General features: G+C 43.8%; 1 protein-coding gene across 1 annotated transcript in view; it reads right to left on the minus strand.

The window, feature by feature from the left end:
- Positions 1–12,277, minus strand: part of RAB3B (RAB3B, member RAS oncogene family) — a 125,022-nt gene extending 112,745 nt beyond the window's left edge. The window contains exons 1-2 of the mRNA XM_075003188.1: positions 12,199–12,277; positions 1,291–1,369 (exon numbers count right to left, since the gene is read on the minus strand). Coding sequence (XP_074859289.1) covers positions 1,291–1,311 — 21 coding nt within the window. The 5' untranslated portion in view covers positions 1,312–1,369; positions 12,199–12,277. The remainder of the gene's footprint in view (positions 1–1,290; positions 1,370–12,198) is intronic.
- Between the last annotated feature and the right edge of the window lie 344 nt (positions 12,278–12,621).

Raw genomic sequence — 12,621 nt, forward strand, 5'->3', positions numbered from 1 at the left:
TCATAATACTGTGGAAACCTAGGTTTTAAAGTGAATACACTGAATCACATATTGCTGCTACACTATATCAGGCTGCTATAAAGGTGGGGTGGTTGGTCCTGGGCCACCCAACTCCCCCCGCTGTATCACACCCCATGTGCACCCACGGGACCCGGAGTAGGTTGGCACATCGTCAATGGGAAGGAGGAAGAGTTAACAGCTGTCAAGGGAAGGGACATACACATGAATAGAGCCCCACTATTCTGACTGCTGGGTATCTTTAAATATCAACCAAGATAGGGGCTAAAAGGAGGGTTATATTCAACTGTCACAGATAGACAATGGATCAAACTGTCAAGGGAGGCTGCCTTTCTGTCTTCTCTGGAGATATTCAATACAAGACTGTACAGGAGCTACAACAGAAAGTTATTAAAATTATTTTGTAATCAAGTGCTTGGAAGTGGTGGGATAATGGCCTATATAACCCAGTAGTTTCCTTCCTTTTCCTGGTACAGGTTGAACCTCTCTAATCCGGAGCGCTCTCATCTAGCAAACTCTGTAATCCAGTATGATTTTAGTTAGCTGGGTGACCACTTACCATGGACTTGGATCAGTTTCCCATGGTCCCATAAAGTTAGTTTACAGCCACCAGTCCTGGCTCTCTATGTTCTGTGCTGTTATTTAGCTGTAATTTACCTCTAAATATCTTTTAAGAGCCCAGTAAGCAGTGGGAATGTTGGTAATGTGCTGGAAAACAGTGGCCTCCCGTTGCCCAGCAAATTCTCTCGTCCTGCACCAGCTCAGGTGCTGAGGGTGCCGTACGAGAGAGGTTCAACCTGTATTCACAAATCAAGTAAAAATTCGTGAGAATTTTTAAATGTAATTACAGTGTGCAAACAAGTGAAATAGCTACTTTCCAAAAAAAAAAAAAAAAAAAAACCATCCAAAGTTTCACCCATGTTTAGAGTAGGTAATTTTTTTTTTACTAAAACCTTCACATTTGACTCATTTTTAGTCATATAAATTCAAGTCTTACGCACTGCAGAATTGAAAAATTATTTTTTTAAATTACTCTCTCTAGGAATAAAGTACTATCCTAATAAAATTCTGAATAGCAAGTTTCAATCAAGAATGGATTTTTCCAGCCTGGGTATGCAACCTAAAGAATAAAATCTACAATAAAAATAATGCCAGAACCTGAAGCAAATTTTCACATATGATGTAGTAATTTAAGACTTCACAAAAGCAGAAAACAGATCATGAACTGTTAACATAATTGGTAATAAATTACTGCAAGCAAATGATAGTTACCAATTTAGATCTATAATCCATGAGACAGATGGAGGCTTTGCTGTGAGTGTATGAATCAAGATTGGTCACACTGTTGAACCTGTGATGTAGAAGCAAAAGGATTACAATGTGTATGATAAAAATGCATAAAGAAACATTGCACAAGAACAGTTTAACTGTAATAAATGGACATGTTATACTGTGAACACACTGCTGTTCAAGGGCAGAACCCACTGAAAAATTCTCATCTACTTAATATAGAACCCCAGCCAGAGTTATAGACTGTCATATGGATATTAAGTTACTATCTATTTAAGGATAATAGTCTATTATGCTGATTAGAGGGACACTAAGTTGTATAACCAAAAAAATCTGACCTTCCAGATAAGTTCTTGATACCTATAAGGGGAAATCTTTGTGTGTAGCAGACAGGCAATGAAGTAAAAGGAACCAAAAAAAAAGGAACCACACACCGTAAAATACAGCCATATACAACTTTAGTTTTGTACATCATCTCAGACAAATCTAACCTGATACCTTACTACCCTGCTGTAAGGGCTAAATATGGAAAGACTTGGCAAAAGTGGTTCTACTCCATGTACAGAAGGCCTAAATACAAAATAAAACCTTGAAGTCAATAGTAACAGAGAGAAAGCCATGCTAGTCTATATACTATCAACACAAAAAAGGAATCAAGTAGCACTTTAAAGACTAATGAAGTAATTTATTAGGTGAGCTTTCATGGAACAGACCCACGCCTTCAGACCATAGCCATACCAGCACAGACTCAATATTTAAGGCACAGAGAACCAAAAACAGTAATCAAGGTGGACAAATCAGAAAAAAATATTATCAAGGTGAGCAAATCAGAGAGTGGAGGGGCAGAAGAGTGTTGTGAAAATTCCTCCTCAGTAACTTAATGACTCTTCAGGCTTAATGACTTAAGAGTTTGCATGTTACTGAAGAGGAATTTTCACAACATTCTTCAAAGAGAGGCTGCTGAACTGTCTTATATTCAAATTCAACACATTAACATGTGGTTTGAACCGAGATTGGAATTTTCTGGGTCACTATAGGGGCTCATTTGCATAATTGGCTTTATCTAATTCTTGGCTCCCCACCCCCCCTGCCCCTCTACTCTCTGATTTGCTCACCTTGATAATTTTTTTCTGATTTGTCCACCTTGATTACTGTTTTTGGTTCTCTGCGCCTTAAATATTGAGTCTGTTCTGGTCTGGCTATGGTCTGAAGGCGTGGGTCTGTTCCACGAAAGCTCACCTAATAAATTATTTTGTTAGTCTTTAAAGTGCTACTTGACCGCTTTTTTGTCTTGAAGTCAATAGTTATGGCAGATTTACACTAGCAGTAGTGCACAGAATTTCAGCCTCTCTCACTTCTAATTAACCCTGAGGCCAAATTTCTCTGACTTAACTCCCCAGGAGAAAAGGGAAGAACATGCCCCTACTATCTTGTGACTTTGTACCGTACCTGTGGACTAGGGAAACTTTTAACGTGGGGCAAATTCAGACCCAAAGTCTAATGAACTTGCACCCACTTGTTCCAAGTCTGAATTTGTTCCGTTTGCCCATGGAGGCTCCTAGTCTTTACCACAATCCACATGCTGGAGAACTGCCTCGTTTAGCAAATCTGTTGATAAAAATCCTTGTTCCTAGACTTGGAATTACTTCATTTTTCTCTATATTAAACAACATATACCAGCTGTTGTCCTTGTCACTTAACGTGCCTTTTTACAAAAGCTGTGGGAACTAGGTGTTCAGAGGGTGCTACACCCCCAAGTTTTAGGCAGGGCCTCACACACTGGGTCCCAGCAGCTGGCTCCAGCCTCAGCCCCTTTACCCCAACTGGGATCACCTCTCCTTGTACACAGCCCTGCTCTAGGCTCAGGGCACAAGGAGGGACAGGATTAGGGGGCTGTCTTTCAGCAAGCGCATTATTAAAAGTAGCCCAGCACCACTGCCTTTTCATTCTAAGCAGAGTTTCATTATTCCTTCTAATCTTCTCAGCCTCCAATGGCAAGTAAAAGACACTAGTCTGGAGAGCTTTATTTTCAGTACTTTCACTTGAACTTCACCCAGAATACGTTAATGTGCAAGGCTTTCTAACAGCAAAGATGACAAGAATATTAAGATTTTCCAAACTCAGAAGCCTATTTGCTTGTCACTTTGTAAGAAGGGAAAAACATAGTATTAACTCAGCAGTATACTCAAATACTCATTTTCTGAGATCATATTTGTGTATTTACCAATGAATCTGGGGCTGTGTCTACATTTGTACCCCTCTTTCGAAATGGGGATGCTAGTGAGACTCTGCAGGATATCCTAATACAGCACTGCAATAAATATGCAGCGCCTCATTAGCATAATACCAGCCGCGGCACTTAAAGTGCTGCTTTCAATCATGCGCAGCTCGTCTACATGGGGTCTTTCGAAATCCCCTTATTCCTGTAACCAACAGGAATAAGGGGATTTCAAAATGTGCATGGCCCTTTCGAAAAGGGCCCTGTGTAGACAAGCCACACATGAAAGCGGCACTTTCAAAGCGCTGTGAGTGCCATTATGCTAATTAGGCACTGCATATTCATTGCAGCACCTCATTAGCATATCCTGCAGTGTCTCATTAGCATCACCCTTCCGAAAGCAGGGTGCTAGTGTAGACACAGCCTGGAAGTCTTGGGGGGAAAAAAAAAAATAGAACTTATCTTATCTTGGCTCCTAAACCCACAAGGTATCAGTATGGTCTGTGTTTACATAAAATCAGTAGCGTAGGGATCCCCTGTATCAGCAGTATTGTTGTATTTGGTATCTTTCCAAATTTCAGAGCAGACTATTTGCAACAAGCTGTCGTAATACTGTGTACCAGAATAGGCAGGTGCAGGAAACAGTCAAGTGTCTTTGGATTTTGCACTCCTTTTCAGCAACTCTCTGATTCACCATTACATTTTGCTAGGCAACAGGCTGGGCATCTGGCTACCCAAGAAAAGATTCCTGAGACAGGTATCAGTTTCTCTTCTTGAAGGCACAACCAACCTCTGCCCACCCTGAACAATGTTTTGCCTCCTCAAACTGGGTTTTAACTCCATAACAGCACTCTTTGGCGGCGGGGGGGCGGGGCGGAGAAGAGTGGAATCTCAATTTTTACAGAGTCCCTCTTTTTAAAGTAGTATTTTACTGAAAGAAAAATAAAGGCTGCAACTACCACTGCTTGTTTCTCCATGTTTTCCTGTTTGCCTCTCTGCAGCCTGAAGATGGCGTGAACCTGAGGCTGTGTCTACACCAAACACCCAATTAATCTACCTGGCACAACTTCAGCCATGCAAAATAGCAAAGCTGAAGTTGACATACTCACTGCAGCATCTTCTACACAGTAAGGTCAGTGGGGAGCAGGTCTCCTGTCGAGTCCAGATATTCTTCTGGTTCTGAAGGAGTATTCAAGTTGACAGGAGGGCTCCCAGAGATCAATCCACCATGTCTAAGCAAACATGATAAATCGACAGCTGGCGGATCGATCACTACCATGTCAATCCACTATGAGCCCTAACTGTTTCAACAACCCCTTCCCCTAGCTCTCAAGAGTGGTTGCTACTGGAGTCTCTCTGGGTCCCTTAGCACTCTTCCCTGACCCCAAAGGCTGCTGGGACCCAGAAGGACAAGCCATTTCATGACTCCGCTCCCTCGAGCTGTTCACCTGTTTTAAAAACCCAGCAGAGGTATTCAGCCATCCCAAGGCTTTGAAGAGCTGCTGCAATCTAAGGTCACCCAAGGGGTGCTGGAACAATTTGTATGGAGGAGAGGGGGTTGCTGACTGATAGATACAGGGTTTACTGCTTTGATCAATGGCTGATGCAACCCCCTCAAGCCAGGGCTGCTGCCATGACATCAGCACCAATGGCAGTAGTCTCCAAACACTTTGCTGTCACCTCCCCCTCCATTTATCAGTAATGGGGTCTATCCTCCTTTCACCTTCCCTAAGACCCACAGTCAGGAGGCAGAGCCAAGAGCTAGGCCGTAGTCTGGCCTGGGACCAGAGTGGGGCTTGGTACCACTCCCTCCCTCCCGTTCCACCTCCCGAGGGTTGGCCAAGGCCCTTCCACACATTTCTAATGTTCCTCTGTACTCCCCTATAGAACACACCCCACTGTTTGGAGGCCTCTGACCCATGGGTTACTTTAATCTCTTTTGCCCCCGCCAAGGACACTGGGAACCAGAGAATTAGTCACTACGTCATTGCTGACTATTTTTTTCTATTAAGGATGATCATTTTTTTCTTGTTTCTTATTAGCTGTTTTAACCTATTCGGTGACTGAATAGTATATTTTTACGCTTATAGTTCACCTAGACACTAGTTCTAATTTTGTGAATAATGGAGGTGCTAGATCACACTTAGTTCTTCCCTCTGTTCACACATTCCCCATTTTTCTCAACATGTTTAACAACAAACACTAAAGAACAATAGGGGATAAATATCTGACAGCTGCAATACCTGGGCATGGAGTAAGGAGGAGGAAGCATTTTCAAACTCTTCCTTACCCTGCCTATTCATCTTTATATTCATCAGAAGTTGCTGCAGCTAAGTGCTGATGAAAAACATTCTCCCTCTTTCAGATCTCTTTAAAAGCAACTTCCAAAATAAAGTGGAAGAGATGGTCTTTTTTTCCCCCAGCTCCAGTCTTGACCTGATTCTTTATAATCTAAATTCAATTTATCTAACCTTAAAGTATTGTTTTAGAGAAAAAGGAAGGTCTGTGGAGCAGCCTCAGAATGTAAAACACAAGTGTTATAGCACCAAATAGGAGCTTAAAAACCACTTATGGTGTAGTGGCATTACTACAAAAGACAGCTGTCCACTTCACTGACAAATGGCAATCATGGGAAATAACCAACATGTAACAGGATACAATGTGCTCAGAGCCCTAGATTTTACCAGCTCTGCCTATAACCTGCTTTATGGCATTGGGTGAGTCACTTGCACACCTGGTGCCTCAGTTTCTCAGCCAGGCAACAGGAATCATGTTATCTAGGCTCTGTTGTGAAGAACTTTGAGCTCCACAGATGAAGGGCTATATGAAAGTTACCTATTGTCAGTGTTAGAATTCTTGGGGATACCTTTGGGACAAAGCAGTTACATTACAAAAGACATTTAACCCTTCCCTGAAGTTGCTAGAGGTGGTGAAGAAGAAACAGGTAAGGTATCCTGCTATGCTTCTGTGGAGGTAAGAGGTAGGAGCTGGCCCAGGATAAGACTATCTAGAGCCCTAGGCACACATGATACAGCCCCCATCCCCCAACTAACTTGCCGTGGTGCTGCAACCTACTCTAGAAAGGCAAGGGTAACACCATGAGATCCCTTTCTCACCTCCTGAAGGAACAGCAGGAGATCCCTTCCCCACCCTCACTTAGAGAAGCAAGGATGGCAGCTGTGTTTCTCCAAGTACTTACCCCTCCCTTCAGAGTTTGTCTACTGGACTAAGTGGACAGAACCTTTACCACTTGTCTCCTCCTGGCCCAAAGCCCTGTGCTGGGGTACAGTTGGCCAGACCTCCCAAAGCAGTAGGACATAGATTGTCCTGTGCATTTGAACAGAGGATTAAATCCATGTACCGAAGGAGTAGCTGAGTTAGTCTGTACAGGAAGATTCAATTATTCACGAGCAGCAAATTGAGCCCACTGCTTCCGCAAGGCTCTGAAGCTCCCCCTCCCCCCCACAAACTCACAAGGGTTCTGAACATAGAACCCTCGTGAATGTTGAGGCCCTACTATAGCTGCAAAAACAAGTAGTCCTGTGGTACCTTATAGATTATCTGTTACTCTATAAAGGTGCCACAGGACTATTGTTTTGGAGGGAGAGTTCACACCTCTCAGTCATGCTCAGGTCACATTTGCGGGGCTTTCTTCACAATCATGAAGTCTAGAAACCTTCACATGGGGGGAAAAATCATCATATGACTGAAACCCTATTGCATGGGTCTACAATACCTATGCCATAAGCCATCTTGGGTGAAGTACATCTTTCACAGGGCAGACTGCTCCCTGGCCATCCATTTCCCAGCTGAAGGAGATGGGAGTCTAGACTGGAGTGTGGCAGCTCCTTGCCTCAGCTGGGCGGTCAGGACAGCAACACAAGATGATGATCCTTGTTGTCAGACATATCAAAGCTAGCAGCCACAGCTGGAGTTGAATTTTACTTGTCTCCCTGGTAAAATATCCAGCTATTTAACAGATATTTATTATAATCTAAGGTGGTTTGAGGTAGTTTCATAAATATCCTGTTGTAAAAAAATCCTGGGTGTATTTTGAATAGCAACAACTTTTCTTTAATGGGGTAATAATTTGGGAAATAAGTATTCCTCTTGCTGCACTATCCAGTCCAGGTCACATGCTAAACACATTTTCCCTTAGCAACGGACACTGCTAAACCTGCAAAAAAAAAAAAAAAAAAAAAAAAAAAAATCCCCACTCACAAGTGTGTTCCAAGAAGTTGTATCTTGGCTAGACAAGCAGAGACAAAACCCAACAATTGTAGGGAATGGACTAACAAAGAACTTAAACACATACTTTTAGAATTGTCACAGGACTGCCACCAGATTTTTTTTTGGGGGGGGGGGGGTGCATTGATTACTAACAGGTTGGCTTGCAAGACCATCCCTCTGGACAGCTTTTGCAGAATGTGTAGTTTCTTTAATGAACATAGGAAGGGTTCCAGTATCCTGTGCTATCATCTGAGATCATCACTGAATGGACTTGCAGAATAACCTGGAAGGCTTTTAAACTGAACTTACCACTTAATGGTGCCGAGACACCCCATTAAACTCTCACTATGTGAACTAGCATTCACCCTTTTGACAGGCAGTTGGCTCATGAAACAGGCACTTTTCTAATATCAAAGACATGGACACCAGGGCATGGAAAATGCCAAGTATATATAGTGAATGAGAATCGTATTAAAATACAACTCTTCCTGAAAGGCCTGGAATTCAACTTTTCACTAAGGCCAATGGGGCTTAAGCACTTTGGAAAATGTTACCCTTGAACAGCAAAGGCATGTATTTCAAGAGGCCCACCCACTGCATTTAAGATCCTAGGATATATTAAAAGCTAAAAACAAGAACAAAAACTTTCATGCAATACTCTATCTCTATAGCATGCTTCCCCAACAACTTTGAGCTGAACTTCTGATGATTTTTGTCTTCTGAGATTGTGAGTGCCTCCAAGTGGGGACTACCTTTTACTTTATGGATTGATCTGCACTCAACACACCAGCCACCAATATGCAAGTACAATATTATTATAACTGCCCTTTCATACAGATTGGCAAATTGGCACAGAGAAATCAAAGGACTTCTTGAACATCACAGAGTAAACCCATGGCAAGGTGAGAACAGAAGTTCTTATACCTCCCATAAAATATCAGACCCCCTAACTGAAGGATACCCCCAAATATAGGGGACAAAAGTTTCACTGCTTGAGGCCAAAGATCAAATATTTCCTGACAGCGGGTAATGAGGACTCAACAAATTACAATATATTGGTCAAGCTTATACAAATATGCACGAAGTACCATAGGACTCTGGCTATGGTATACACAGGGCAAGTTTATAGTTTGACACCTGCTCTTACTGACCAATGCTGAAACGTCTCAAAATACTTAATACAATTTCTAAGCCTGAAAAAAATTATAGGCAACCACCGCACAATAGCCTACTTTGTAACATGGATCAATTGACCTGACTGTTCTGCAACTCACCTGCTACTGCGCACACTGCACATTAAAAGATAATTTTCCACAAGGACTGGAGGTGCCTGAAAGAAGGTATGCCACGGAAGCAGGAGGCAGAAATTATGATTGTGTTACTAAGAACACCATATAGCATCGATCCATCACCATTTACTACGAATACAATATATTTTCAAGCAAAGAGTGCAGTATAGCTTTGTCAAAATTACAAGACAAACTTGATTAACAAATTGGATTACCTGCCAATTACACTAATCTGGTTTAAATCATTATAAATTGCCTGGGTATAACAGCCTCTTAGGCAGAGATTACTTCAAGGTCAGGGTAAATGCATATGCTGCACCTTGCATGGTAATAAGCCTTGAATACTAAAAAGAGGCAAAGGGCTTGTTTAATTTCCTGTACCCACTGTACCCATACATAGATATAAATGGGTCTGACTTTGCATCACTGAAATCCAGTAGCAATAGTCCCTTTGACTCAAGGAGTTCAGAATCAGGCGTTTGAGTTTGAGCCCACTCAACAGTTATGGACATCAGTAGATTTGAGAATATGTAGCCCTCCCAAGAGGTGATCAGGACCTTGAAGAACCAGGCCCTCTGGAGATAATTAAGAAGACAACCAGGAGATTTTTTTTCTAGTTTTAATGCAACATTGCCTTTGATTCTACAGGAAGATAATATTGTCATCAGACATCACATGACGATACCATGGTGATAGTATTCATGGATCAAAAAATTGAAAGGGGGGGAGGGAATTATTAAGAATGTTTCCAATACAGGTGGAGATTAGCTGGACCTGATGACACACAAGCTTTACAAGAGAACTGGTAGTTCCTCAGTTCATTTATGTAAGCTGGTATATCATGAAATAAAGCTGCAGTAGCCATGCCATAGAAACCCAGTTTTCAAACTCAGTTGTCTGGAAATGAAGAGTTAAGGACTCCTAAACTCCTCACATCTATAATCTTTTCTTCTCTCAATCATGCCCCATGCTTTACATCATCCATCCAGCTGTAACTTTCTTCCCTTGCCTGATTCAGAAATGGAAATATACTGCTCTATGTTACATTAAATGCAAAGATTTTTTTTAAAAAACAATATTGTTTCAGAGCACATTTAGCCATCCCAGTTTCGTACATTTTTGATTGAATGGTTGGTGGAATAGAAGAACATTTTTATTAATAGAATTGTAATTATTGGTTTGTTTTATAGAGTGTGCTGATTACATGCACATTAATCTGCAACAGCATATATACCGTGCTTGAGTTGGTACTTTTTAACTGTATTGTGCAACAGCAAACATGAGCATGCGTGTGCACACACACACTTGTAGTGAGTAATGAATCCAATCAATACAATACTGAGAGGAAATCTATTCCTGTCAAACAGAAAAAACAAATAATTTCACATCTCTTAGGCTATGTCTACACTGGAGAGGTTGGTTTAAAAAAAAAAAAAATGGTGTTCTGTTGACAAAACCCACAGAGCATCCACATTACAAAGGCACCAGAACACCTCTGTTGACAGATTCTGTCAACAGAAAGCTTATCTGGATGTTCTGAGGGGCGCTCTGTCAACAAACAAAACTTCCAGGACACCAGGTAGCCCTGTCTGTTGTGCTTCTTCTTGGCAGTTTTGACTGGGCAGTCCAGCTGCTCGTGGTGGACAGAGCTCTTTCAATCTGCTTGGCAGCCTGACCGTGATCTGTTGACAGAAGTTTTATCAGAAGATAATTTTTCCACTTTGGAATACAGTACAGATACACTTAGTTGTCCTACATGACTTTTGAGATTTTTTCCATATGAGTATTACTGATTACCACAAATACTCCAGTCCCACAGTCCCTAGTCACAGGAAATGCTGCTTGATTTCAATAGGAATTTTGCTTCCAAAAAGGAATACAGGACTAAATCTGAAGACCAAATTTTAAATATAGAACTCAAATGTTATTTTACAAAAAATTCACAAGTCATCTTAGCTGTATTTATTCTGATGCATCAATAACCCTGTCTCAGTGGACTCTTTAAAGAACTGCTATCTTTTTCATCTAATTCAGTAGATTGATTGTTCCCATACTTCCTCTTTTTTTAAGATTCATCACTGAAAAGCAAGGTGAGCATTTCTGAAACTTGGCATAGAAATTCTCAGCCCAAAAGAATGGATGTGTCATTGACACACAGTATGGCGTGAGCCTTTCTGGAACCTACTTTCAATCACCAAGGTAGCACACTGGGATTGGTAAAAGGTGTACCAAATCTCAGTGCTTTTCCATATACATCACAACATCCCTATAGCCTGGATTAAAACAGAAGCACAAGGTAATGACATAGAGAATCAGTGCCATTCACTCCTTCCTTTCCGTATTTTCTCTTTATGACTGTTTTAAAATACAGCAAGTTATTTAAAAATGGGGGGAAGCTGGTTTACAACAGAAGGCAAGTAAGCAAGCAAAGCAGAGTTAGAGCAGATACTCTTTTCATTCATCCTTCATCCAGCCCCAAACTCACTCACTCTCTCTCCCCCTCTCCCCCTCACACACACAGAGTAGCACAGCACAATCCCCAGACCTAGCACCTGAGGCAAGGTTTCTAAACAGTCGCTTCCCTCAGATAAAATTACTCAGACTTCACTCCTCAGCCTTCTGTGCGCTCTAGGACAGAGACTGCTTTTCTGACTGGAAAGCATCTAAGCGGGCGCTACTAGACACAAATAAGAACAGCCTTTGGAGAGGGGGGAGACAGTGGATCTGTGTGAAATCAGAGCAGCCCCTAGGCAGAGCGAAGGAGAAGGCAACAGGAGACCGTCAAACGCCCTGGAGGAGCTCTGGAAGTTCTTGCCAACTCCGTCCGAAGCAACGCGGCGGCTGCCCGAGGGCTCGCGGCCCGTGGTGCCCCTTGGCTCCAGTCCTGCCGGCTCCCAGCCCCGCTGCAGCCGAGCCCCCGGGGTCTCGTGTGCGGCGCTTTCGCAGGGGCCAGCGCCCCAAGTTGCAAACCCCCAGCCCCGCAGTGCGGTGCCCGAGCCCGCCGGGGCCTCCAGCCGCTGCCTGTTCGCGGGGGCCAGCCTGGCCCTGGGCTGCGGCGAGTACTCCCCAGCGCGAGCACCTGCAGCGCGGCGCCCCACGCCCGGCAGGGCCGGGGAAAGTTGGAGCAGCCCGGCCGGCCGCGTTCGCTCTTACCTGGGGCGCGGAGAGCGGGCGAACGGCGCGCACGCACCAGCCCGAGCCGCGCAGCTGAGCTGAGGTTCCCGCCCGGGCCAAGCGCTGGAGCCCCGGGGACGGCGCTGAGGGCGGAGCCAGGGGGCGCTGGAGGCAGCTGCAGCCGCCTGCCGGGCGTCAACTCGCCGCTCCCGCTGCTGCTGGAGACCCGACCCCGGGCGCGTGGCCGCAGGGGCGGGCAGGTCTAGCGTGCGCGCTCGGCCACACCTGTGCACGGGCCGGGTGCACCCCGGTTCCACCCGGGCGCAGCCACAGCCCGGTAAGACCCCGGCCGTACGCACACGCGCGCGCACCCCCGTTCCACCTGTGCTCAGCCACACCCCGGTAACATCCCGACCGTACACTGTGTGCTCGCGCACCCCGCTCTCAAACCGGCTACAAAAC

Source organism: Carettochelys insculpta, chromosome 9, assembly GCF_033958435.1.
Source record: "Carettochelys insculpta isolate YL-2023 chromosome 9, ASM3395843v1, whole genome shotgun sequence".
Classification (NCBI taxonomy): Eukaryota; Metazoa; Chordata; order Testudines; family Carettochelyidae; genus Carettochelys; species Carettochelys insculpta.